At 38.3% G+C, this 25,459-nt stretch overlaps 1 protein-coding gene and 1 long non-coding RNA gene across 3 annotated transcripts in view; one reads left to right on the top strand and one right to left on the bottom strand.

Moving 5' to 3' along the window:
- Window positions 1-3,562, bottom strand: part of SLC9A9 (solute carrier family 9 member A9) — a 184,187-nt gene extending 180,625 nt beyond the window's left edge. The window contains exons 1-2 of the mRNA XM_053986275.1: window positions 3,491-3,562; window positions 933-1,137 (exon numbers count right to left, since the gene is read on the bottom strand). Coding sequence (XP_053842250.1) covers window positions 933-1,137; window positions 3,491-3,493 — 208 coding nt within the window. The 5' untranslated portion in view covers window positions 3,494-3,562. The remainder of the gene's footprint in view (window positions 1-932; window positions 1,138-3,490) is intronic.
- Window positions 136-10,057, top strand: LOC128812098 (uncharacterized). 2 transcript variants are annotated; one of them, XR_008438587.1, is made up of 5 exons: window positions 136-220; window positions 1,124-1,252; window positions 2,478-2,631; window positions 8,883-8,985; window positions 9,122-10,057. It is a non-coding gene; the product is annotated as an uncharacterized LOC128812098 (long non-coding RNA). The 2 variants fall into 2 exon arrangements; XR_008438586.1 differs by having other exon boundaries at window positions 8,883-10,057.
- Window positions 10,058-25,459: the final 15,402 nt, after the last annotated feature.

Raw genomic sequence — 25,459 nt, 5'->3', positions numbered from 1 at the left:
TTTATTTTTGTTTTGTTGTATTTTCCCACATTTAATTTCTGTTTTGATAGCTTTTGTCTAAATCTTCAGAAAATGCCATCAGCTGCACATGGCAAACAGCACAATAGTGAGAAGGAAGCTACTGCAGTAGAGGCACCCATCTTAACAACACCAGTTTTGTGTATTGCACTGCTAGAGGATGTGGTGTGCATAGAATGTGTCAGAACAGGCTGACACTCAGGTAATGACTGAGCTGTTGATTTCTGTCTTCCATCTTGACAGTTTGCCCTCCTGTATGCATCTTATGGCAGCAGACATGGCAGTAGAGTCTCTCAGTGAAACAGCACTAAGAGAGTGACAAGAGAAGTCATTACACGTGTGTGTGCCATTAAACCAGAGAGTACTTAGAGGACAATGTGGAAAGTTCTGTGTGAGAGCAAAATGCAACATGGCAAAACTTCATCAAAGATTAGAACTAGGCAGGCAAGCTAAAGTTACCCTACAATGACAGCATTGAGAGCAAACTTGAGACACCTTCTTCAGTGTGCTTTTCAAAGGCAGAGCAAAGCCAAAAGAAAGCTCTCAAGATCATTTAAACATTACTAGCCATGTCTGTATCCACAAGGCTCCTTAGACTAACAGCTTTGAATGTTAGAAAAACCCAAGCAGACTGTTTTTGTCAACAGTGAACTCCCCAGCTCTCTGCTGCCGGAGCACAGGGAGCAGGATGCACATGCTGGGGATAACCAGCTTGTCACAGTTACTCCCCTACCAAGGCAGCCTCTGGCTACTTCAGGAGAGATGCTGTCACATCATTATTTTACCCTACGCTTATGGAGCTGATGACATTTAATTCAGCACATTTCTGAGCTTTGTCAGCACTTGATCTCAAGTGCCTGATCATAAATATGCAACTAGTCCAGTGTTACGCTGGCACTTGAATTTATACTCACCATAAAGCATAGCTCCTCCAGTTTCATGCAGAAAGCGGAATCGATGGTTTTTAAACAACCAAATTGTTAATATTGTAAGAATGAGTAGAAAGTTAAAGATGAGCAGCTCCACAGCTCCCTGATGATAAAAGTGTTCTTCATCTTTCACTGATACATATTTCTTCAATGTCTCCATTTCATTCCCTTTATAGAAAGTATGTGAAAACTAAAAGAAGAAAAAAAAAAATCCCAGGAAGGAAAGTGTTGTCACCTCTAGTACAAAAACTCCAGACACTACAGAAATTCACAGCAAGCACATCTGTTTCATTTGCAGCCTCATGGTAAAGTGCCCCAGCTCAGAATTCAGCTGGATTCTAGTTACAGCTTCCTGTTTCTCTCTTAAAGCCGCCCTGTCTCATTTTTAATGGTACGATTGTGTCGCTGGACTGCGCTTGCTCTGGCTGTGGATACACAAATTGCCTCCAAGGCTCGGACTCTCCATTTCTAAAATTCTGTAGTAAAACTCAGTGTGTGTTCATCATGTTTTCTTCCTGCAGTTTACAGCCCAATCTGAGTCCTAGGAGTCCTATTTTGTCTTCACAGTTTAAGTTGGAAAAAATTATGTTTAAAAATGGCATAACAACTTTTACTACATTTTAGAAGTTTAAGAACCTTTCCTCTTCCCACTTCCCCATGTTTAAATGTCAGTGACATAGAATAAAGGTGGCACTTTACTGTGGTCCAAAGACAGAAGAAAACAAATCAATAGATGAGGACTTTGAGATTTAGGCACTTGTATTGATGCTGCCAGAAGACAGATCTCTGTAAAAGCAAGGGTCCAATTACCTGGAATTAGAAGTACTTAAAGCACTTATTGAACTGAATAAAATGCAGTGGAATATACTTTTCATAATTTCTGCTGTTTGCACATTTTGATTTATTTAATTCATGATTCCATTATACCAGAAAAACTCTATGTATAGCGAATACTCCTGAACTTTTCTGCCTGTGGTCAAGGCTGCAATGCATTTACATACAGACAATTTCAAACAAGCTCTAATCTTCATCAGAAAAACCAGCAATTCTACTGCTCATTATAAAAGATAATGTTCTCATTATTTGATAATAAATTCTCATAACTTTTTCTTTTTAAACACATTTTGGAGCTAACTAATCTGTACAAAATCCATTCCAAGTGAGGCAGGTGTCAAAGGTGAATAACCCTGGAATACCCAGCTGTCCATACTCTCAGCAGTTTTTGAGCTGTAGCTCATAATAGAGTGTTCCCAGAGAGGCACTGTTTCTTCAATCAATCTAAATATTTTGTTCTCAATAATCAATCAGTTCTGTCCTCTGCATAAGCAAATTTCACCCCCTTTACAGGTTTCCCCTTTTTTCTTTCACTTTGTAAGAAAATTATTTTCCTCCTAGTACTTTTTTAATTAATGCTTTTTCTTTGCTTACCAGGTATTTTTTCAATCTCTATCAGTGGTTTCACTTTGTTCTCTACGTGTTCCATGATTTTCTCTCCTTTGTGTTTCCCTTATTTTCTCTTTCTTTTTGTAGGTTTACTTTATAATTTGCAAACACAATCAGGGTTGTTCAAGTCAAAATGGTATTTCTCAACTGATTTTCAAGGGGCACTCTGAGATGCAAAGCTGGCAGAAACCCGAGGACACCTCCCAAACAAATGAACTCTGCAACTCAATTTTAAGCAAGGGTAATGATGCTAACTGGTATTTTCTGAGAATTATTCAATACTGTATTTTGAATTAAGAAATAGTGTAAGGGATTTGGTTGTAGCAATTTCATTATACAATTAATGCAACTGTTTAAAGAAAATGTTGGTCACATAGCCAAGGTGTATAACTTTCATAGAGGAGAAAAAATAAAAATAAAGGCTTGATATGGTTTTCATAGTCACAATCTGGAATGACAGTGCCCTCAATTTTGTGGGTCTGATCATCCATCTCCAATGTGGAAGTATCAAAAGCAAGCAAAAAAAAAATCAATTTAAAATAATCACATTCGCTTTCTTTTGCAATAAAACCCAAATATTTGTTTATTATGAAAGCCAGTTCTTTTCCACCCTGTGGAATAAGTAATTTGCAGGCACTTATAATAAAATCAATGGTGAAGCAGCCCAAAACAGTGAAAGAAGGTAATTTTATTCTGGAAATCTCAGTGATTGGACTATTCACTTCAGATTTGGGAGACCAGGCTCAGGTTTTTATTTTAATTTACCCAAACTCATATTTTTTACTAAATAACAAGGAGTTCCTTAGTCTTACTGCTACAGCAGGTGTGGTATGAAATATTTGAAACACATAAGTGTTAATTTCCAAAGCTGCCTTTTCTCTTTTGCAAAATAGGATTGTGATTCTGCCCTATCTCACAAGATAATGGGATACATCTTTGTGAAGCAATCACATATTACGGCAATTTGCACCACATCAGAGCTTAAATGAAAACAGAATTTCAGGTTTTGTATCAGGCTTGCAGGTGTTGGACTTGGGGCTTAAATTCTGCCAAAGCTCCTTATATAATTTTGGGAAGGTCTTGTTCTAAACAGCACTCACCATGTTACAGGACTGGGGTTTCAGGTGTTGCTTTCCTCTCAGAGGTGTAAGACAGTTTCAAATCAGCTTTTCAGACCCAGCCACTCATCATAGTTGCAGCTTCTGAGGAATCCAGAATTGACACCTAAAAACTGTTGTTTCTCTTTGCATTCTCAGCCATTGTATTAATTATTACTATACACTATCTGAAATATGCCAAAGATGTGATGATTAAGTCAGATTTACTGTTGCAAGATGTTTGTAAGTGATAATTTTATACATGCATTGTTGGGGAAATATATTGGAATGAAGTAGTGCAGGACCTTAAGAATGCTTTTTGCTTTTAATAATCTGGTGTCATATGGCACCTATAGGCTACTTAGAGGGATGCCTCAAATGTTCAGAGTCGTACATGGAGAAGAACTAATGTGAAAGCTGTGGGTAATAGAAGAGTCAGTATGAAATGTTTCAATCCTATTAGTTTTGTTACACCTTGTCCTGACTGGAATGGCTGTATTATTTTTCTCTGCATGCCATGTGATTTTATTAGAGGTACACAGAGCCAGAAACCTCTTGAGCTAAATTAAGCCAAATCACCTCTCCAGTGTGTCTGTAGCAAATTTTTGTTACATACAGTTTTGTAAAGAATGATGAGTCTGAGTAGATTAGGAGCAGCTCTATTGAGAAAATAGAGCTACCCATGGAAAATTCACAGAAAAACAGTATGGACTCAGAAAACCTTCTCTGGGTTTGCAGTAAGGTCTCACTTGAAAAACTGTTGGCGATGTAACCAGTTAATGTTTTTTTTTTTTGGTCAGGTCTTTCCACATTATTTCAGGTAAACCTATTTTTAGGGGCATCCAGGCCCTGCAGCAATTTCCCTTCCTAAAAATGGAATAACTTCTCTCCAAGTTTTGGTTGGTTTGAAGGTTAAATAGGAAAACAATCTGTTGCAACAGCTGCATCATATTTCCAATATTGATAACAGATGATAAATTAAGAAGGAAGGGAATTTGATAAAATAGAAAGGCACATTTTGGCTTTAAGAACAGGCTACTGGGTGAATAAAGTAAGTCTTCATGGGAAAGATATTTTGAAGATTACTTAACAAGTGAAAGAGACAAAACAAGTGAAAGTTTTTGTGGAAGGCAGTATGTCATGTAATTCTCGTAATACTATGTTCTTACTACAAACAGTATTTGCTTCATCCTCTCTGTCATGGAATTTTAATGAACAAGAGGTAGTAGTACTTATTTTCTGTGACCACCTTATCAACTCTATGGGTTTCACAGAACCATCCTTAGTTTGGCAGATGTAGAAGTCTGCTTTAATAGAAACTATCAAGATGAAATAGAAAGCAAGAGGAGTTTTGTAAATCAGTAGAGGGATTCTCACCTTGGAAGATATAAAGTCAGAAAAGGAGCATAATGTAAAAATTGTAATAAATTATAGTTAGTGGGAATTCCAAGCAAAGGTACTACACTTTAGCACCACTGGCAATTCTGCAAGCATAGGAAAAATATAGACAAGATCTTGTAAAAGCAAATACTGCAAGTGCATCTGTATATATAATTAAAAGACCAAGCCAAACCAACTCTGAAACTGAGAAATCAATCACTTTGCGAGTACACAGATAACGAATGTTCTGTCACAGCTCACTTGCCTAAAATCCCCAGACAGACTGGAACAGGATTAGTGGGATCACAAGTGGTTATCCTTCTCTAATCCATTCCAGCCAAGAAGATCTGCCTGGCTCCTGCTCTGATACACAACTGCCCAGGAAATACTGTGGGCTAAGGCCACTTAAGGCCACTAAGCCCACAGTGGTGGCCTAAGCATCATTTATAACTGCCAGGCCTCTGTGCATTTTAAAATCTAGTCTTCTGCTGCTTAGAATAGTCCTCCTATGAAACCAGTTTGCTGGTTGCTATTGATCTTGGGCTCTCTTTTTCTGAGGTCAGACTCTGTTTTTTCTTATTTGGTATTGCTGGTATTCAATCTACATGGGTCACAGAGCCTCTAGAGACAGAAATAAATCCACATAATCTCTGTATCTTTATGTTACAGCTATTACACTTAGCTGAAAAATAGCTTTAACAATAATTTCTGCTTAATGGAATACAGCTTTCTATCCAGAAGATAAAGTCTGTTTTGGTTTTTTTCCCCTCCTTGGTTCAGAGACTGTTTTACTGACTTTTTAAAATACTGTACTAATTATGATGAATACACATGGAATTGAGTGGAACTGGACTTTTAATCTCCCAAGACTTGTGATCCTTCTGCTCATATGTCACTGTCTATGGGCATTATATCAATGGAGAAAAATCTTTTCTCCCCTTAGAGCATGAGTAAATTTGATGCACCCTGTGATAACAGGTAACAGCCAGGTCATCATGCTGGAATCTGCCTTCAGAGACCAAATTCAGTTTAGACAGACATGAAATGCTCATGGGTGCTTTTCTTGATGGTAAGACAGAAATGCAAGCATGTCTGAAGAAGTAAAAACTTTGAAAGACAGGAAGCACTTTGGTTCTATGAGTTGTTGGAGGAGAGTTAATCTGTTCCAGTTTAGACAGTTTTAGCCAACAGGTTCAGAACTAAATGACTTCTTACAAAATTGTGGAAAACTGATATTATCTATTTATGCAGTTTAAATTAATCCACACAATTGAATGTCAGGATTATGAAGGAAGTATTTCCAAGTTTACTTCTGTGGGTTTAATGCTCATTTTCAGCTTGAACTGCTGCCCTGTGGGATTTTAAAAAATATTTTAATAAACTAAAAAACAATCTTGATAATTTTTATCATTACAATTTTATATGAAATTGTTCTGAATTACAGTTTCCTGGTAGTAGACTAGTTTGGGGAGCTGACTCATGTTCAACTCTTAGAACTGTGGACTTGTGCATATACACTGGTCTAAGTTTAGTTTCCTATAAAAGCAGGCAGTGCATCAGTCTCACAGTTTATGCTACAAGCTGGAATGTCTGTACTAAAAACTGGGGCAAAAAGGTCACTGAATTCCTTTGTCTTTTCCATGTCCTTTGTCAGTAGTTTCCCTGCCCCACTGAGCCTGGGTGTACACTTGCAGGAGCCACTTTTGCTGCCCTTTTCCTTATGTCCCTACTGACTGACAGCTCTGTGGCAGCGTTTCTGTGTGTGCTCAGACAAGGTCTCTCTATTCCTCCTGGGTTACCTGTTTCTGCTTCCATTTCTCTACTTCCTTTTCCTGTTTGAGCTCAGCCAGGTGTTTCTTCATCCACACCAGCCTTCTGCCAGGTTTGCTTGACTTTCTGCATGTTGGGAGGTCCTTGTGGTTTGAAGCAGCTCTCTTGGAGATCAATCTCTCCTGGGCTGTTGACATTAATACCCCACACTTCCGTATCGATGGTGATACCACATCACTGACCCAATTGTGTTGAGTGAACAGCAACTATAGAAAAACTGCTGAATTCAGGATTGCCCCACCACAGCAGTAAATATCTTGACTGTCATTGCCATTTAAGACTTAAACCCCCCCCCAACAAAACCACAAAAGTCAATCCCCCCTTCTTCCCAAACCCCCAAAGGCTGCCTGAAAAAGTATTTTGGTACAGTGCTTTTTGTTTTACTCAGGTTCATTGTTCATCAGTGTGTCATTTGGTGACTTCTGTTTCAGATACAAATTACATTACATTACAATGTGTTGTAACAGAATACTAGTAAGGAATGCAGGAACAAATCCCTGATTTAACTGCCTTGCATGACAAGGGCTGCTCTTTTCCATGAGCCGAATCTGAAAGCACATCCCACTAGAGGGCTCTCGTTACACGTGAAATGGAAATCTGACTCGAGCACTACTCAGTCTTTTATCTATTTTCCAGGTTAAAGATAGGTTTTGGTTTATGTAAACAAAGCATTGTAGTGCTTCAGTATACTGGATTGGATCCTATTTGGAATTTGCAATTACTTTTGTGGCTTTATTTTCAGAGGAAGCATGCTGATCCCACTGAATTACTTTTAGTTTGTGAACATTTTGGATAATTCCTAATTAAACTAGACATCTTGCCCCAGTTCTTATCTCCATTAGAACAGTAGGAATCAGATTAGTCTAAAGTTATTATTTTATAGGTTCTGCCAATATCACTAAACTATTTTTTGTGGGGACTTAGGTTTACCTATGCTGGCCTTTATGTACAGATAACCCTGCTGCCTAGCTCAGAGCCTAAAAGTGTATTTTACAGAAATAGACCTGTAATTAACACTGCTGTTTTCATCCCTAACAGTATCCAAACAGCAGCTGTTCCTTTTTTCATTTCAACACTGTTTAAAAACTTGTATATAAGTAACATGAAGAGCAGTTAATCTTCATTTCTATATAATTGTACTGTGCTATCTGCAGCCACATTTCAAGAGAACAGATTGTGTTCTTCCATTTTGAAGACAAACAGGGCTGTGTTTGTAAAGGAATGTGGGCACAAGAAATGCAGGCAGGTACTTCTGAAAATCCTGGTGGACTGTAACTCCTATAGCAGACAAAGTTTGGCCCTGTATTCTTTTGTAGTAACCAATTTTTCTTTAAGAGAATTATGTCTGAAACATAACTAATTTAGATCTGGGAATATCTCTTTGGAGTGCCATATTGCTTTCCTTACAAGGGAAGGCCCTCTCTCATCTCCAGTTGAGCCCCTGGCCTGTGCTCTCTCTTCCTTTGCCATTCTCTGTGTATGTTTGGGACAATAATTTCTCTTTACTCCGAGCCATGTTTTACCCTTATGTTGCTCTTGCTTCCAACCTCCTAATTCACAAACCTCTTTTCTTCCAACTGACAGTTTTCAAATATTTTTCTTGTTCTCTGGAAACTCTAGTTGCTATAGAGACACCTGATGATTACAGAGACAGTGACTACCTTTGTTGGAACCTCAGTTGCTATAGCAATGACTGTTGGCTGTGGGTTCAATGAAATCTGCTACATGGTTCATGCCCTTTTACACAGCAATACAGCTTGTAAAAGCTTCTTTTAATTGTTATGCTCAGTAATGAGACTTTGAGCCAAATTCTGTTCTAATTGAAGTCAGTGGGAGTTTTGCCATTAACTTCGACCACAGTTTGATCCTAAACTCCTCTGTCCATAAATAACAAAAGGAATCCACTTTCAGCACAGTGGCCAACAGGGTATGGCTTCATTCAGTCAGTAACAGCTGAGCCTGGGAACAAAGCTTTGATGTCTGTGCCTGTATTTCAGTAAAGTGTGACTTAAATGATAATCTTTTTCTTTTGAATATCATAGAAGTTCTGCGACTAAATAGTCAATTCTCAGATCAAACATATCATAGTCCTTGTGAGGACCTATGTGTATTTTTTTAAACAGAAGAATTGTGAAACAAAAATGTAATCTTTAAAGTACTTTTAGACTATTTGTTTTTCTTCTAGGAGAAATGTTTCCCCTGTGTTGCTTTGTGGGAATAGTGACAAGAAAGTAAACATTTTCAAGGAGATATCATCACATCACAGAAGAAGTATCCCTACTTAAAAGGTAGATATAATACTGTTCTTCCAAAGGATGTTATTTCTTGGCAGTGTCCCTGAAATTGTTTTTACACTGTGGGAATGACCTCTGAAGAATGTCTTAAAGTCAAATTTGTCTTTGAGCTATTTCTGTTCTATTTAAGGTATCCTGGAGATATTTTCAAAGCCACAGGAATCCCATTCAAGTAGAAGTTGAGGTTGGAAAGCACTGTATTTGATGTGTTCATCCACAGGTGTTTGTTTCATTATGTTATACCCAAATGATCACATATTATGACTGTTGTCATCATTTGTGCTTTTATCTGGCAGCCTCTTCAGGAACTCATTATTATTTCCTCTTTCTCCTCTCTCCTTCACTGTTTCTGTGAAGTTATAGGGAAATTTGCTATGAGTTTGTGTCAGAACAGTTCTTACCCTTGATCCCTTCTATAAGGGTTAAGTTACAGGCAAAATTACCAAATGTCTAATTTTCAGCATGCCCAGAATAATAACTCTGACATGCCCACTTCAACAGCTGCTGCAAACTGAAAAACTTAAGAAGTCCTCTTATAGACTTCTACCATGCATATTTTGTGTGACAATCTGCTCATTTTAAGCAGTCATGACTAGATGAATAAAAGTACCTGAAATAAGTGCCATTGAACTCTTTAGAAAGAGCTAGGCCAGAATGAACAGAGTAGAAATTTTCATTAGCTATGGGAAAAGTAAGAAATTGTGAAACATTGCCATTACAGTTGAAAAACTCAAGTGACACCTTGTATCAGCACATATTGTGTATACATTTCTACTAGAGTCACTCCCCAGGTACGGTCAGATGTCTGCAGAACATCAGGACTCTCTGGTACTCCCATGCTTTTGGTGTGCTCACTGCTCTGTAGCATTTTTTTGTACCCAGCTCAAGATACATAAGGAATCCAGACTCACCTATCTCTCTTTTCCCTTCATATAATTTCCTCAAAACCTGGCATTTTTTTCTTGCTGCAGCAGTCATTTTTATTTCTCTTTCTTCTGCTCTCCAAAGATAAGCTGTGCAAGACTCCTAAGATGAATCATGAAAAAAATAAATCCTTTCTTATGAATTCTGCTCTCCTCTGGTGATCAGTTTCATCTGCTGCTCAAAGACCATTTAGGCACTCCTTTGTTTGTACACAAGCCTGTTGGTCAAAGTGGTTGTTCTTACTGTTTATGAATGCCAGGCTTTCTGTGAGTAGAGGCTCATGAATTGTAAACAATGATCTATTGTGAATCCTGTACAATTATCTTGAATTTCTGATTAATTTAGCACAAAAAAAAAAAACAACAGAATAATTCAGGATTGAAGGGACTTCAAGGATCATCTTGTCCAAAGTCTGGGTCAACTAAGACTGAGCTCCAAGATGCTCAGTGTCCTGCTGTGTTCTTTTTTTTTTTTTTTTTTTTTTTTTTTTGTTTTTTTTTTTTTTGTTTTTTTTTTTTTTGTTTTTCTGGGAGTTTAATTTGCAGGTATAAGAGAGAGGAAGCAAAGAAGTACTGCATTCAGTAGTGTTAGAATTTTGAGTTACATACACACAAAAAATTTATAATGTAGAGATTAAATTCAAAAGTCATACATAAACTCCATCATACTCAAAGCATCTTGTGGTGACTCCAGCATTTTCATTCCTCTGTCAGTTTGGACATGGAATAACATTAGAACTGCTGCTTTTCTTGCTTAAGTTTCAGTTTCTTAGGCTTTACATGAACATCTTCCACCAGTCTGTTAGACACAGGAGAACTGAAGACACAGGAGACTGAAATACTAAAAATTCTTGGGGACCATTAATTTTTGTGAGATTTTCTGCTTTGCTAGGAAAAGCTTTATGAATTGTGATTTGTGTAATCTGTTCTATTTCTGAGCCATATGAGGATTTTTTTTCTGTCTTCTAACATGCAAATACAATGTATTTTAAATTATTTATATAGTCTGCTTGGATGTCTAGTGAATTGTATGATTTACAGACAAACTGTATTCTGGTATTTGAAAGAGAGATATTATTTTCTAAGCCCTTCTAGTAAAAGTACGTTATCTGACATGAGCAATAAACAAACCCAAGGCTGAGTTTGTTGCTGTCAGAGGGCAAACAGATACTTACTCCTTGTTTGAGGCTGTTCTTTCCATCCATGCCCCATATTAGAACTTGCAGCAGTTCTCTGGCCCTGGTAGGGAGAGGAACTGTTGGGGCTCCTCATCCCAAGGTACTAAAGCCTTGGAACAAGCTAGATTTGTGAGTCTTCAAATCACGCCTGCTTTCTGACAAGTGCTCCCTAATAAATGCTCAACTGATTAAACAATGCACTGCCAGGACACCGAGACTGCTGTGGATGTTGTCTCTCCCCAGTTAAGACACTGTTTAGGAGGAAACAGCATATCTGCTCAACATCCTTGGAAGTACAAGAAAACAATTTTAGGATAAATCAGCTAAGTATCCCAGACATAAAGTGGTAGGAAGTTACTTAAACTGAGCCAGCACTTGTGGCTTTCCTGCTTTGTTCTCAGATTTGCTGTTAACAGTGCTCTTTGTCCACCTTGTCCTTTCTCCACCAGTCTGCTGCCTCCATTGCAGGTCAGGACAAACAGTTGTTCCTTATAGAGCAGCTCTAGCAAGAAAAAAGGAAAAAGAGTGTTGAACTTAGATTTACATACTGCTGGTGCTTGACATGTCTTCTCTGGAGCACAGCTCGGACTCTTCCAATAGTGTTCTCTCCACCATGTCTGACAGTGTAAACCTGGCAACACTCTGCCTGCTGAGCACAGCCCTGCAGGTGTGCAGAGGACTGCAGGGGAGGGCCTCACCCACCACAAACAAGATTCTCTAAGGTGGAAAAAGCCATAAGTAAGGGATTATTAGATCAATGTCTCACAGCAGTCCTTTTAAAATCTGTCTTGGTAGCAGCAAACCCCAGAACTTTTGTGAATTGACATATTCTGCCATTTCCAAGAGGAATCAACTGAACTGGTCTTGTAAAAGAGGAGAAATTGGGACTTACTGACCAGTTGCCTTTTACTGGATGTGAAGGCAGAACAGTCATAAAAATTGAGCATTCCTCTTGTTGCTTGGATCTTCTTCCCACCTTCTAAATGTATAGAGAAATAGTCTTTAAATGTAGTTCTTCATATATTTCACAATATTCCCCATGAGAAAAAAAACCAGGGTAGTTCTGGGGTCTTAAATGGGATATATTACATCATAAAACATGTTTGCCGCATTCCTGTGCAAGCTTAAAGGTTCTCTTTGTGACTCTGGAAGACTCTGCCAGCAAAACACAGGCTATTATGTTTATCTGTTCTCTGGTTTTGAATATGGCCTTTTGTTGAAAGATCCATTTCAACATGGGTGAGCAAATGGTCACTTATTGCCTCTGAAAGAAAGCAATTCCTTGAATTCCATTCACATCCTTGCATATTGATTTCATTTTAGGGACTTTAAAAGAAGTAAAACTGAAAATACCATTATCTGGCTTTGGGAGTTGTTCCTCTATCTAGGAATTATGAATTTAAAAATATAATATTATTACAAACAACATTTAGAATGTGGTTATAATAATGTTTTATAACAATAGATATTTTTCATATGTTACAATAGTAGAAAAAAACAGAATATTGGTATTCTGGTAACACAATGGGTTGCATTTTCCAGATGAAAGTTCAGATTTCAAAATCTCCTCCTGAATCCCCCATAGAAAACAATTGCATGGAATTTAATAATTCCCTTCTCACATAGAGCTAAACTTCTCAGGAAAAAAGTTAGCAAAAATGTTTTAATATTTTATTTAAAGTTACTAAAACATTCAGCATATCCTCAAAATGAAATATTATATGCTGAGAAAAACCTCTTACTATATTGCTTTTTTATAAGAAAGTGTATCATATAAGTTTTCATGTAATATTTCAACAGATATACAGCATTTTAAAATGTAATTTTTAAACTGAATTGCAGTCATGGAGAGACAAATAGAGGAATATTTGGATACCAAATGGGAATTGGCAAATTTTTATATCCTTCTTTAACAATTCTAGAATTCATATTAAAATTATAATTTTGTAAAGGAAAATAGGACAATTTTTGATATTGCATGAACCCCCTGCGACAATCCTCAAATTTATCACTCATTTGGGAAGGGACCATAAGAATAGCTAGCCAGATAAATAATGTATTTTAAACAGAACTTTTGCTCAGGAACTAAATCTAGAGTTAGCTTGATTTGCCATCTGCTCAGCCATAAATTGTTGTTTTCAGCTTGGCTTTTTCTTTCTGTGCAATCTAAATCAGACACTTTTTTTTTTGCAGTTCATAGAGTTGACATTGCCATGAAAACAAACAATCACTACTTGTTACTTGTGTTCTGTCATTCTACCTGAATTCATTATAAAAATAAATCCCATTTTGATATTTTTACATCTGTATTTATCCACTTTAGGCCACTTTTTTTTTAATACCACGTAATGTGGTTAAATACAGTATGTTCTTTGTCCTAAGGAAACAGTAAAATTACTTTAAATAGACCAAACATCTTCCTCTAAGTGAGGTAACATTTTCAAAAGTACTGTAAATAATAGATTTTGTTACCAGCATTCATATCTGTAAGCAAAAGTTGCTTTGTGAGCTTCTGTTGCAAAGCAAATAGAAGTCAATGCAGTGTGACTTAGTGGGGAAAAAGATATTTTTCTTAAATAACAATAAAAACTTGGGGCTTTATAAATAGGATTTTTTCCTCCTACTCCTTTTCACATGATGGATTTTGTTACAAAACCCCAACCAAACAAAACACAACAACAAAAACCAGACAGTGATTATGAAATCTTGAAGGAAAATGTAAAAGGGCTTCTGGAATTAAACTACTCTTCACAACAAATCACCATGTATTTTCCCACCTTGCTCTTCTTGAGACATTGGACAACTGTTACAGCTCATGGTAGCACATCTACAAAGAAAATGGGAATTGGTCCCATCTCTCTTTCATGAACAGGCAGAAACCATTTCCTCTGGGACAGTCACATCATCTTGTAAAAAAACTTATACAGGAAGGACAGGCAAGTTCAGCTAATATGTAGAGTCAAGGAATAACTCCGAGCCCTCAATACTGAGACGAGTGTTGAGATGGAACTGGAAGCAGGCAGCATCACTCAAAATATGGATCCTCTAAACCAAGAGAAAAACTGTCTGAAAAGCACAGAGATGATAGGAAGCCACTTCCCAATAACTGAGTGGTTTTGTTTTTTCTTTGAACCCAGCATGACTATTTTGGGAGCTGTGGTACTTCTTTTTCAGAAATTGATGCTTTTGGTAAGACAAACTCAGAGTGAAAATTGCTAATAATAAATGTAGAACTAATGAAGTCAACTTCTTCTAAAGTCCAGATATGAGAGAGCAGACATCTGAACTCCTTTCCTGCCTTTGCCACATATTTTCCATAGGGTAGTTATGACTTGTGGGATATAATTTATTTCTGTTTCCAGATGATTTTGGGATTCCTGAGTAGTTACAGTGCAAGTGTTCAGAAGTGTAGTTGAAGAATTGCCATGTAAATCAACATTTTTCTAAAGTAACATATCCAGCTATAGAGGGGCTTCATATTTTGATGTCACCATGCCTAACCCTTTATTTGGAAGAAATGCTGCCAATAGCTGTACAGAGGTCTTTCTTTCCCTCCAACTGCCCTCTGCTTCAGTCCCCTTTGCAGTAATCCAAGATGTCTTTGCTCTCTAATCACTTATCCATGGAGTGTAATTCAGAAGCCTCCATTTTTAAGTTACTTCCACAGTGTACAGAGGTTTGCATGGGAGAATGGCATTTCTAAAACTGTGGAATCACAGAAAGCTGGAACCTTGCCTGTAGGAGTACAAAATTATGGTTGTCAAATGTGAGCATGCCCAATTTCTTTGTGCACCTGTAAGTGTGAGATGTACATTAACGCCACTGAACAATATTGTATCATAAATGGGTTGAAGGAGCACCTTCTGTTCACTTGAACACTGAATAATATACTGAGGAAGATGAAATCAACACCAGTTAGTGCCATACATAAATAAGTGTGGGGAAAAACTAGCATGCAATCTATGTATTAAAAGGTGTTTTTCAGAACAGCAGACCTCGATGTTTAGCATATCTTCATACATGATGCTTTTACTGTAAACTCTGCAATGTCTTTTTCCTTGTACCATTAATGTCTAGGAAGCAAGATTTTCATCTGCAACAGCAGCATTTGGACAGATATTAAAAAAAATTAATAGAAAAAAAAGAAGCTGTTGCAGTGAGTTGGTTTTCTGTCCTGTCCCTGCTGGAGATACAAGGTTGGATTCCGAGTCGAGTCACAAATGAAAGAGTAATTTTATGCCAGTCACCATCTGTGCAGCATCCCAGCACTACCACACATCCAAGCATGGTTCCTAATGCTCTGAAATCCAAGTTACAAGGACATGCATCCTTACCTCAGTAGTGAGAGGTACTGACAGTGCTGCTTGGGAACACTTAAGCAGCGACTGCATGATGGTTCATTGTGTTACTGCTTCACTTATTAAAAGCAGATCCTCATCTCTCTTGTATCAGAGGGAAACGAGATCACAATTTGGCACCATAGCAGTGAAATAACTCATCTGCTGCCTAATGCATTATTCTGTTAAGCACCAATAGACCAACCAGTCCCAGATATAATCCCCTACTTTTTGTTTTAATCCTCCTGCACTTCCAAATGTACTTCCAATGTTGGAGATTTTTTTTCTGCATGGAAATAGAATTACATCTTTAAGTTTGGGCAATGAAACATTTGCATCTGGCATGAGTGACTTTGATACCTACAGATAGATTGCATTAAGCTGACTTTGCTGCTGAAAACTGACAGGGCTTACAATTATGCCGTCACTGGGTCTGCAGAAGCAGAGCAGGGAAGCAGCATTTGTGAGGCTGCTCTGTGCCAGATGGCACACCATGGCAGAAAAAATCTATTTGAGCCCTTGTGTTCTTGCATTATAACCAGCAGATTGTCAGCTGGAGTAAAGTACAGAAAGTATGTAATTTAACTGACCTTTGTAGTCATTTAGGAATGAAGTCTTTGTAGGAATTTTCAGATCAGAGGATGAAACTCTTGATGTTTTTTCTTGGTGAGGCGGTTTCATTTTTTCTTCTCTCCCTTGTACGAGATGTATCAGTAGTTGATAAGGACTGCTGCAAAACTTGCTCTGAAATGTGAATGATTTTTGAACTTGAAAGACATGCCATTTTAATAAAATGGCACTCTTTAATACTGCTGCTCAATCCTATGACCTCAGATCCCTGACAGTAAGTTTCTTTGGACTGCAAATTACAAAATACAGCTCTATTAATTTTCATGAGTGCATGCTAGAAATTGTGTAATTTCATGTTGTGATCTTTAAGTCAAACTTCAGACACAAAATCAGGCTGCTTTGTAATTCATCTGCAACTTCCCTGGATAAACCACTTCAGTGTGAAGACCAAAGCACCTGGTGATGTAACACAGAGTGGCCAGTAGGTACCAACCTTTGAGCTGAATTTGCTGTGGTTGTACCTAAACCCACTTGTGTGGATGTAACCACCTTTCAGGAAAGCCTGAGGCATGAGTAACCATGATCTCTTTATTCTAGTCATCCTTATCACAAGGTCTGCAAACATGTAGGCCTTGTTGCCGTGTCCATCTGCAAAGCTGGGTAAGCACTATATGTTTTTCCATATGTGAAACTGTTGGCTGAAGCCAAAACTAGCTAGAACTGGCTTTCAAGTTACACAACTTGACAGCAATTTGTTATTTATTTCTCAGCAAAGCCTCGGCAGAGTGTTAAGCAGATGACTACATATATCAGATGCATTTTTCTCCTTCTGATATATCTACTATTGTAACATATGAAGTGGGTTTTCATGAGCTTCATATTTCCTAGACCAGAAAGGACACTCAGACACTTTGGTGCCTTACATACTGCATACAATTAAATTTAAGAAAGCTACCTCTTGATTAAGCTAAATCCATTGCTTAACTGACCAACAGTTTATTCTGCAAATGTGAATTGGAAAAATCACAGAATCACAAATTAATTTAGAATGCAAAGGAAGTCAGAAGATCATGTAGTCCATTTCCCTGATGAATGTATGCCCAGTGTGGGTTGATTTCAGCTGATTCCATGAGACCTCAACCTTTCTAGGCTTGTTATCAACTTGTTATGAGCCTTTGGGACAGCACTGGAATGGCTCTGAACACTCCAGCAGCACGTGCTGACTGACACAATGGATTCCACCTCTCAGCAAAAATTTATTTTCCAAACTTGTAAACCAGCCTGCAACACTGAAAGAAAATTCTGCTTCCAATACACCTTGGCTGTTTTATTGAATTTTTAAGAATCCTCAGTGGTTGCTTGACTAAGAAGGGAAAATCTGCCTGCATAAGCCAAGGCAAAATTGTTCTAGGTAATTATTTCCTTGCTGGTGATAAATTTCTCTTTTATTAGACAAACACTTTGGAAAGATTTTTTTCCTAGACTAAACTAATTCATCTCATAAGACAATGTGGAACTTTTCATAGCTCCTATATAGTAATAGTGCCGATTCTGCACTAAATAACATTTCTAACATTTAGTTAAGAAAAAAAAATTAATTTTTTTTTATTGTATTTTTGGGGAAGAGGTATGCTAATTTCTTATGTGGTCAGACTTTTCTTTGAAAGCATTGCCCTTGCAATTTTTTAAAATCTGTCTTGGTGTGGTTTATTATTCTCCAGGTTGCTTCTCTATGTGATCTCTTCCATACAACAGTAACAAAACTAGTTTGGTTTTATCCACTAGTTTGTGGATTTTCTCCATTCCATAGAAATTAGAGCTTTATCCAACACTTAGCATTAAAGCAGAAATATTTTAATTCCGTTTAGCAGTGCTGTTTTCAGTGACTCAGTCTTCCATGCCTTTTCAAAAACCCTCTGCTGTTTGTTGCATCACTCCTTGATGCTCTCATCAGATATAATTGTGTTTAAAATGAGTGGTTCATTTATCAGTGACACTTGAACCTGTAAGGAATTAGCACTGATGCCTCCAGAACACTGCAGAAGTGCTGACAGCTGAGATGTCTGTGACTGCAGTTATGACCTACACAGGAGAAAACAACTTGGGAAGAGTCCTCACAGGAAAAGAGTAGCCTTAGTTAAGGAGGGACATGTAGGCCATTAGTGGATCTTGGGAACACTTTCACAGTTAAATCCTTTACTTTGGAAATCTGATCTTGACTGCAACATTTTCTAATTAGAAGCTAATTTCAGATCTTCCTTTCCTAAGCAAATATTCTTAAAATGGTGCAGTCCCTTGACTACAATTATTTTCAATGTTTTGCAGTGTTTTCAGAAGCTCTGCTTAAAGACACAGTTATATTGGCAGCCCTATGCTAAAGCTTGAATGTATCTACCAACTCCTACCTGTGTTCTATATTTTCTACATCAAATCTTAATTTTTAAACATATTAATTGCCATGTACTATGTTCTGTTTTCATTCTTTGTATTTAGCCGTCCTTACAAAAACATAACTCCTATTATCATAGTTTAAAATTTAGCTTTATATTTCTCGTTACTATAATTCTCATTAGCTGTCATAACATGTTCTAACACATACTTCGTACCACAGTAAAATTGATTTAATTTCTCTTTTACTTTAGGTAATTATTTATCTGTTAGGTGAAGCTTTAAGATTGTTTGGCAAGTATAGCATATTCAAATACTTAATTTTCTCAACCATTTCTGTACTGGGCTTATGTGGCAAGATTTTGCTCGCAGGGGTGTGGTGTGTGTGTGGTGCAGGGGTGGTATGAATGTACCTTAAGTGATAGTGATAAAGGAATAGTAAAAAACCTCAGCTCTTAAAAAGTAGCATCCTTTGTGGCAGCTATTTCTAAGTCAAGTTCTGTGTTTCATGACTGTGGTAAGTACTTTCAGAGTCACCAACTGTTTCTTTGTTTCTTCCAGTATGACTTCATTTTAATGAGCTCCATGATTTCACATTATGTTCCCTACTCCTGGAAGTTATCAAAATGCAGTTAAGAGAACTTCTGTATCCTTTAGAAGATTCATCCCAGTGGCAGCAAACTTTCAATTAGGTTTTAAAAAATATATCAACAAATGGACATGAAAGTAAGTGTTTTAGCCCTTCAGTTTACACTGAAGTTGAAGCGTTTGAAGATGCAATGTTTTATAAACAGAATAATAATGGAACTACTGTCAAACAGTTGATCTGCTGACAATGTTCAAATATTTGCATTTGTTTCATGTGTGAAAACCAAATATAGTAAAACTAAATATCTTATAGTTGTTTTAGACTTTAAAAGGTGATACTGTTCGCAGGGTATGGACACTTAGGGACAAGCTAGTGGGCCAAAGCAAGTGTCTCTGTAGACCAGAAGCCTGTCATGAGGCATATCCAGGAAATGGATGTTTAGGAAGCAGCAGGAATAGGGTGTACACCTACTGTTGCCTAATACTTCTGCAGACTTTTTGCACCTGAGCAATCCTTTTCAGCTCAGGGACTTCCAAAGTCAGTTTCCATGTACTTGGTTAGCACCAATGTGCTTCTTTTTTGTGAACTGTCCATTTCTCCTTAGAACCAACAGAAACTCTGGCCATCTGCAATGCCTTTTGGCCTGGAGTTCCACAGGTCTGTCACCCAGTGCAGCACTCATTCTTCTGAAACAGGATCCTACAAACTTAATTTGTGGGGACAGGTTAATTGGTTCTTGTAGAAAAGCTGAAGAACTTCTGAGACATACCCATCCTTTCCATCACACTCACCATCTTGTACTTTATCATATCCTTCCATGATATCTTTTCCTCAAACCCAATAGTCCTAGTTTATTTCATGGCTCCTAGGAAGGAAGTTATATTTTTGGTCAACCTTCAGCTCTTTGAATCTTTTCCAGTCCTAGTTTATGGTTTGATTTTTAACAGGACCAGCACAACAAACAGTTCAGATTTTAATTCTTTCAACCCTTTTCTCTGCCACATAATACTCCACTTCTGCAAGTAAAACTAGAGATTTCAATCTGACTTGTAATCTCTCTGTGTTATATTTTCCTCATCTTTAAGGACAGGATAACATAAAATACTACTCTGACAAGATTTCTAAGTAGATGGATGTGATTATTTTACTCTTACTGACATGAGGAATATGTTTCATATTTCCTCTGCCCACTGGACCAAAAGACACTCACTCTGTTTAGGAAGTGTCTCAATGGCACAGCACAATGGCATAGCTTAGGTCTAAAGACATCTCTGCAATGTAAAACTGAATACAGCATGGAGCTGGAGGACAACTGACTGGATTTTAGTTCTTAGAGTATGGGACATTAAAAAATGGAACAGAAGCCCCAGTTATAGATTCCTCCCAGAAAGGCTGGCAAGGGACAAAAACTTTTTCATAACTATTGACTATAATTGCTATAACAATCAATAAATACATATAGCAATGGCATTTTATGAAACTGAATTACTGGAAAATCTTCCAATGTTTTGAATTTGACAAAACAGTATAGAAGATTAACTTCTTATGGCACAAAAATCATGTTAAAGCTAAGGTTCTATTTTCCAACAACTCTTAAGACTGAAACCAAAAAACTAAATAAACCTAACTAACAGATTGGCTGCATTTGACATCAGATGTGTAGCTTTTGAAATGCTGATGTCTTTTTTTCAGGCTGCACATGTTAAAATTGAATGAACAGGCATTGTCAGCTTTAATGTATATATGCAACAGCAATGAAGAGCAAGCAGCTGCAGTTGTGGATCCCAGTTACCATAGTAATGCATTCCCATAGACATTTTCAAACTCATTTATAACAGTGCCTTTAGTAAACAAGAATGCAAAGTTGCTGATAGCATTCATGAGGCTTCCTGTATTATGGATTTTAGATGGATTTTTAGATGGATTTAGATTTTACAATAAAATAACTTCAATTATCGATGGACAGTCCCCACTGAAGGAACATGATGAAGTAAATTATTATTTGAATCAGTTACTTCAGACACAGGATGACTCCATAGAAGTCCAGGCCAATATTCAAAGAGTGATATATTACATTTGGTGCAGTTTTACCAGGTTCATACTTATACAAAATAATACAAAAAAAAAAAAAAAAAAGTATAAAGTTCACATGCCTACAATTTCCATGCCATGAAAATTCTGATTAGTATAATATAAAACAGTCTGATCATAGAGTGGTATACAGGAAGAAAGAAATAATCCAACCTAAACCCTCTCAGCAGACAAACCTGAAAATACATATTAAGCAATGATGCTTCTAAATGAACAGATGTCAGATGCTATATAATACACATAGAGCTAATTAAACAAAAAAAAAAAAGTTACACATAGAAACAGCAAAATTCTCCACTGATAATAAAAATATGTTAATTGATAGTAAAGTTATGTTGGGTTTAAGGTAAAACTACAGTGTAAAGTTCGAAAATGAAAACAAATTATTTCATTGAGACTCTCAAAATTTCCATCAGAAACAAAATAATTAGACTTCACCCAAGGACATAAGCACTGTCACCCTTTTCTTACACCAATATAAAGAACATACTGCACAAAATCAGGATAAAAATAGATGTTGACTTTAAAGGACAAAGACCATCCTTAATCTGTACTTGAAGAAGTGAGGAAAGAGAAAGGAGAACTTGAAAATACTTTTGCAGCTTTTGATATTCAATTTCAGTGCAGTAACCAGGCACTGTCCGATTCATGATGATAAAGCACATTTGCTAGGATGTTTATTCAGCTAAATAATCTGTAATGTTGTTCAGCTGCTCAAAGGCTGTAAGAGGCAGCAATTAAAAGGAAGAAGAAATTGAGGAAAAATGACAGATTACTAAAACCAAAGATTCTACAGAACCAGTATTTCTATTACACTGCACCAAACACAGTATGTTATGTGCATAAAATTCAACACAATAAAAAAATTATGATTATTTATAAAATTGTCATCTTGTTGCTTTTTTTTTTTTTATTTTTGTTTTCACTCTAAGCAAGAATTAGTATTGTACACAGACAATTAAAACTCCAATTTACTGCACTTCTTTATTGGTTAAAGAAAGAAACTGCCTTCCACTAGTAAGATTATCAGACTTTTAGGTGGTTTTTTTCCAGAAGCACAATACTGATTTTATTTTGCCATCAGTAAGTGGCACAACATTACAAATAAGATTTTCAATCTGCAGAAGTTAGAGCGCAGAACAGAAGTTGTGCTACACATCCTCAGAGAACTGCTAACAGTGTTCCTCTGAGTGTTATGGATGGCTGGTTGGGCAGATCCTTTACACAGTCCAGCCATATATCCAGATTCCTTCAGATATCTTCTACTTTCAGCTCAAGGATGATGAAAGATGTCTGAGGATATTGAATGTTTGTCCCAACCTGTGGCTGTCCCCCAAACATAAAAAGGGAAAATATTCAAAAATCTCAGGCATGCCCATTGCAGCCCTTGCTGGGACACAGGTTTCTGAACTATGTGTATGTAGTCAGTCTGATGCATGTGAACATAATTATGTAAAGTCTGGGTTATAAAGGTGCAGAACTTGGAATTGTTCTTCCCAGCACATCTTTCAGACCTGCCTGGCTAATAGAGGCAAAGACCCCTATCTGAGAGTGGCAGGGTGGATTTGGTGATCGAGTGTGGGAATGAGTGTCTAGACAATTTAAAAAAAAAAAGATACTCCAAACTCTTTTGCAGTATCTGCAAGGATTTTGAGGTAGCTGCCATTTTGAACAGCTGCTTATTCTGTAGTTTGAAACGATCTCAGAGTGAAGTGCCCTAGTAAGGGAGAGTCTGTTATCAGACCTTTCAATAGAGCTGCTGGATTATCTTTTCTTTCTGAACTGTTTAAATTCTGAGAGGTTGTTTGCTTTCTCATTATGGAGGCCTGGAGCTATTCAGTCTTCTTTCAAATCAATATACTGGATAATTTAACGTTGTGTAGGACGTCTCTGCAGCTGTAGAGTCTGTGATCACCATGAGGCCTCTTGATGTCTCTGAAAACAGTGGGAATATATTATGTCCGCTTGTATAAAAGGTCTATGCATAACTCCAACCCACCACTGTTATGGGAGATGTAAAAATCCCCAGAAGGAGGCAGCAATATTAGTAACTGTTGGAATGGCCCTTCCTACCACACAGCAAACTGAGACCCTGTTGCTGTGCTCCGGGCCAGCCCTTTGTGAGAACCTGCTGCACAGCAGAGAACATCGTCGTGCACTGGCACTCCACTGCTGGCCTGTGATTGCATCCCACTCACTGCAGGCATTGAGAATTTACACTGTCATATATAATGAAGTCTTCCCAGGAAAACTACTGTAGTTGATTTTGAAGGCTAGTCAGAAGGTGGCAACTCTAGAAAGACAGGGAATGCATGCATTATAATGCATTATCTAGTTTATTTTGCATTCCCCTGCTCTTTGAAATGGATCATTCACAAATCAGGCTTTTTAACACTACAAGATATATCTGTCATTCTTTCAGAATTAACAATTTTTTAGTGAGCTGGTCCCCCTCCTTTGCTTTTTCTTTCCAACTCTGCCTCAACCTTTTCTTTCCACACATTTTAGTCTTCCAAATGGTTGCATTTTCCATTCATTCTCCTTTTTTTTCGTTACCCAAAATTTGTAAATCTGTGAAACCAAGTCAAAGACACGTTGAAAGGCAGACTCCACCTTCCCTTATCCCTCACAAACAATCCCCATGGTCTCCAGTGAATGCCAGTGAAACCAGAAATAGCTACAGAACAAGTTTTCTGATCTGTTTAGAAACAGCAGAATTATTTGTTTATGAATTTGCAATGTCAAATGCTTTAAGAGCACGACATTGTTGTTGAAAGAGCGTATTAAACTATTTAAATGATTCTTTGTACTTTAAAATATTTTCATTTAGTAAAGATTAAAATATTCTGTGTGCGTTCAGAAGGATCAAGCTGTTTCCCTATAAATGAGCAAACGAGAAAGCCTGAGAAATAAGCAATGCAGAAAATAAACATTAATTCAGTATATTTGTTTATATTTGGATTTGTTAGTGACTTAATAACATACAGACTAGATATTGTTAGATGAAAAAAACCACTATCAACATGTAAAGGCCAAACATGTTTAGCTAGTGAGTTTGGAGTTTCCATGCAGAAAAAAAATCACTTCATCTTTCAGGATCAATGATTATTTGAAATATGCCGTCAAGCAGTGCATCCTCTAATGAAGACTTGAATTAAGGAAAATTTTATATATTTATGTATATAGTTATTTTGTCAGAAACCCACTGGTTTGTAGACCAGAATTTGCTGATGGAATGTTTTGACCCTACCAGCAGCATTTAACAAGGTATATTGAAACAGATACGGTCAGTGACAAAATCTCAGTAAAAGAAATACTTTAGGCTAGTCATAGGAGTGTTAAAACACAGTACATAGGGATATCAGTACACGCCAGGATGAAAAGACAAATCTATGCCCAGTGCTCTAGATACTAAGCACCCAAATTTTTGCATAGTGCATGTAAAATAACTGGATATTATGCAGTCTGCTACACTTCTTTCGCAACGACCATCTCCCTACTGTACTTTTGGGGCTGAAAAAGGTAATAAAGTGAGTTACTTCTCACAATATGAAGGTTGTCTTTTATTTGCGAGAGTATAGTGTCAGACGAGATTAAGATTTTCACCCTTTTTCTTAATCTCTGTTACTCTGTAGCGTGTTAGTTTTATAGACCGGCTCTTAGCCTGAGGCAGTGCCGGTGACACCACTCCCAGGGACGCTGTGGAGGCAGCCTCACAGCACGGTACATTCCTCAGCACGGCTCTGCACGGTCCTTCCCCCCGCATGGGGACAGGCTGAACCCGTTTCAGAGGATCAGGTGTAGCGTTCCAACGATCAATCCGCACGCACCAACTGCCTCTTGCCGGCTCCGGGGAAGAGAGAACGCGTCCCGCGGCACCAGCGAGCCAAGCGGGGACGCGGCGGGACTCGTGAGGGCGGGCGGCGCGCGCCGCGAGGCTGCGGCGGACGCGAGGGGCGGGCAGGACGCGGGGGTGGCGGACACCGCTGGGGCAGCACGGCCGTCCCGGGCCGGCCTCGGGCAGGGCGCTTTCCGCGGGCGCCGGGAGAGCGCTGCTGTCCCGGGCGGGCCGGGGGCGGACACGGCGGGCAGACGCGGACAAACACAGCCACACGTAACATGGCGGCGGCCAGCGCCAGCCCCGCGCCCCCTCCCCCGGCAGCTCGAGAGTCCGGCGGGGCCGGGGGGCTGCGGGGCGGGAAGGGCGCCGCGCCCCGCCCCCCGCGCGCGTGGCGGCCCCGCCCCCGGCGCCGGGATGGGGCGGGGAGGGGGCGGGGCCGCACGCGACAGCGACGCGTCACGAGGAGCCAACCGCTGGCGGCCGGCGGCGCTCGCGCTAGGCCTCGCCCTCGGGGGCGTGTCCAGCGGCGGGCGGGGGAGGAGCCCCCCGGG

The sequence above is a fragment of the Vidua macroura genome, chromosome 10, assembly GCF_024509145.1.
Source record: "Vidua macroura isolate BioBank_ID:100142 chromosome 10, ASM2450914v1, whole genome shotgun sequence".
Taxonomy (NCBI): Eukaryota; Metazoa; Chordata; class Aves; order Passeriformes; family Viduidae; genus Vidua; species Vidua macroura.
The sequence above is the reverse complement of the archived record's forward strand: the minus strand, read 5'-3'. Positions and strand labels throughout refer to the sequence as shown.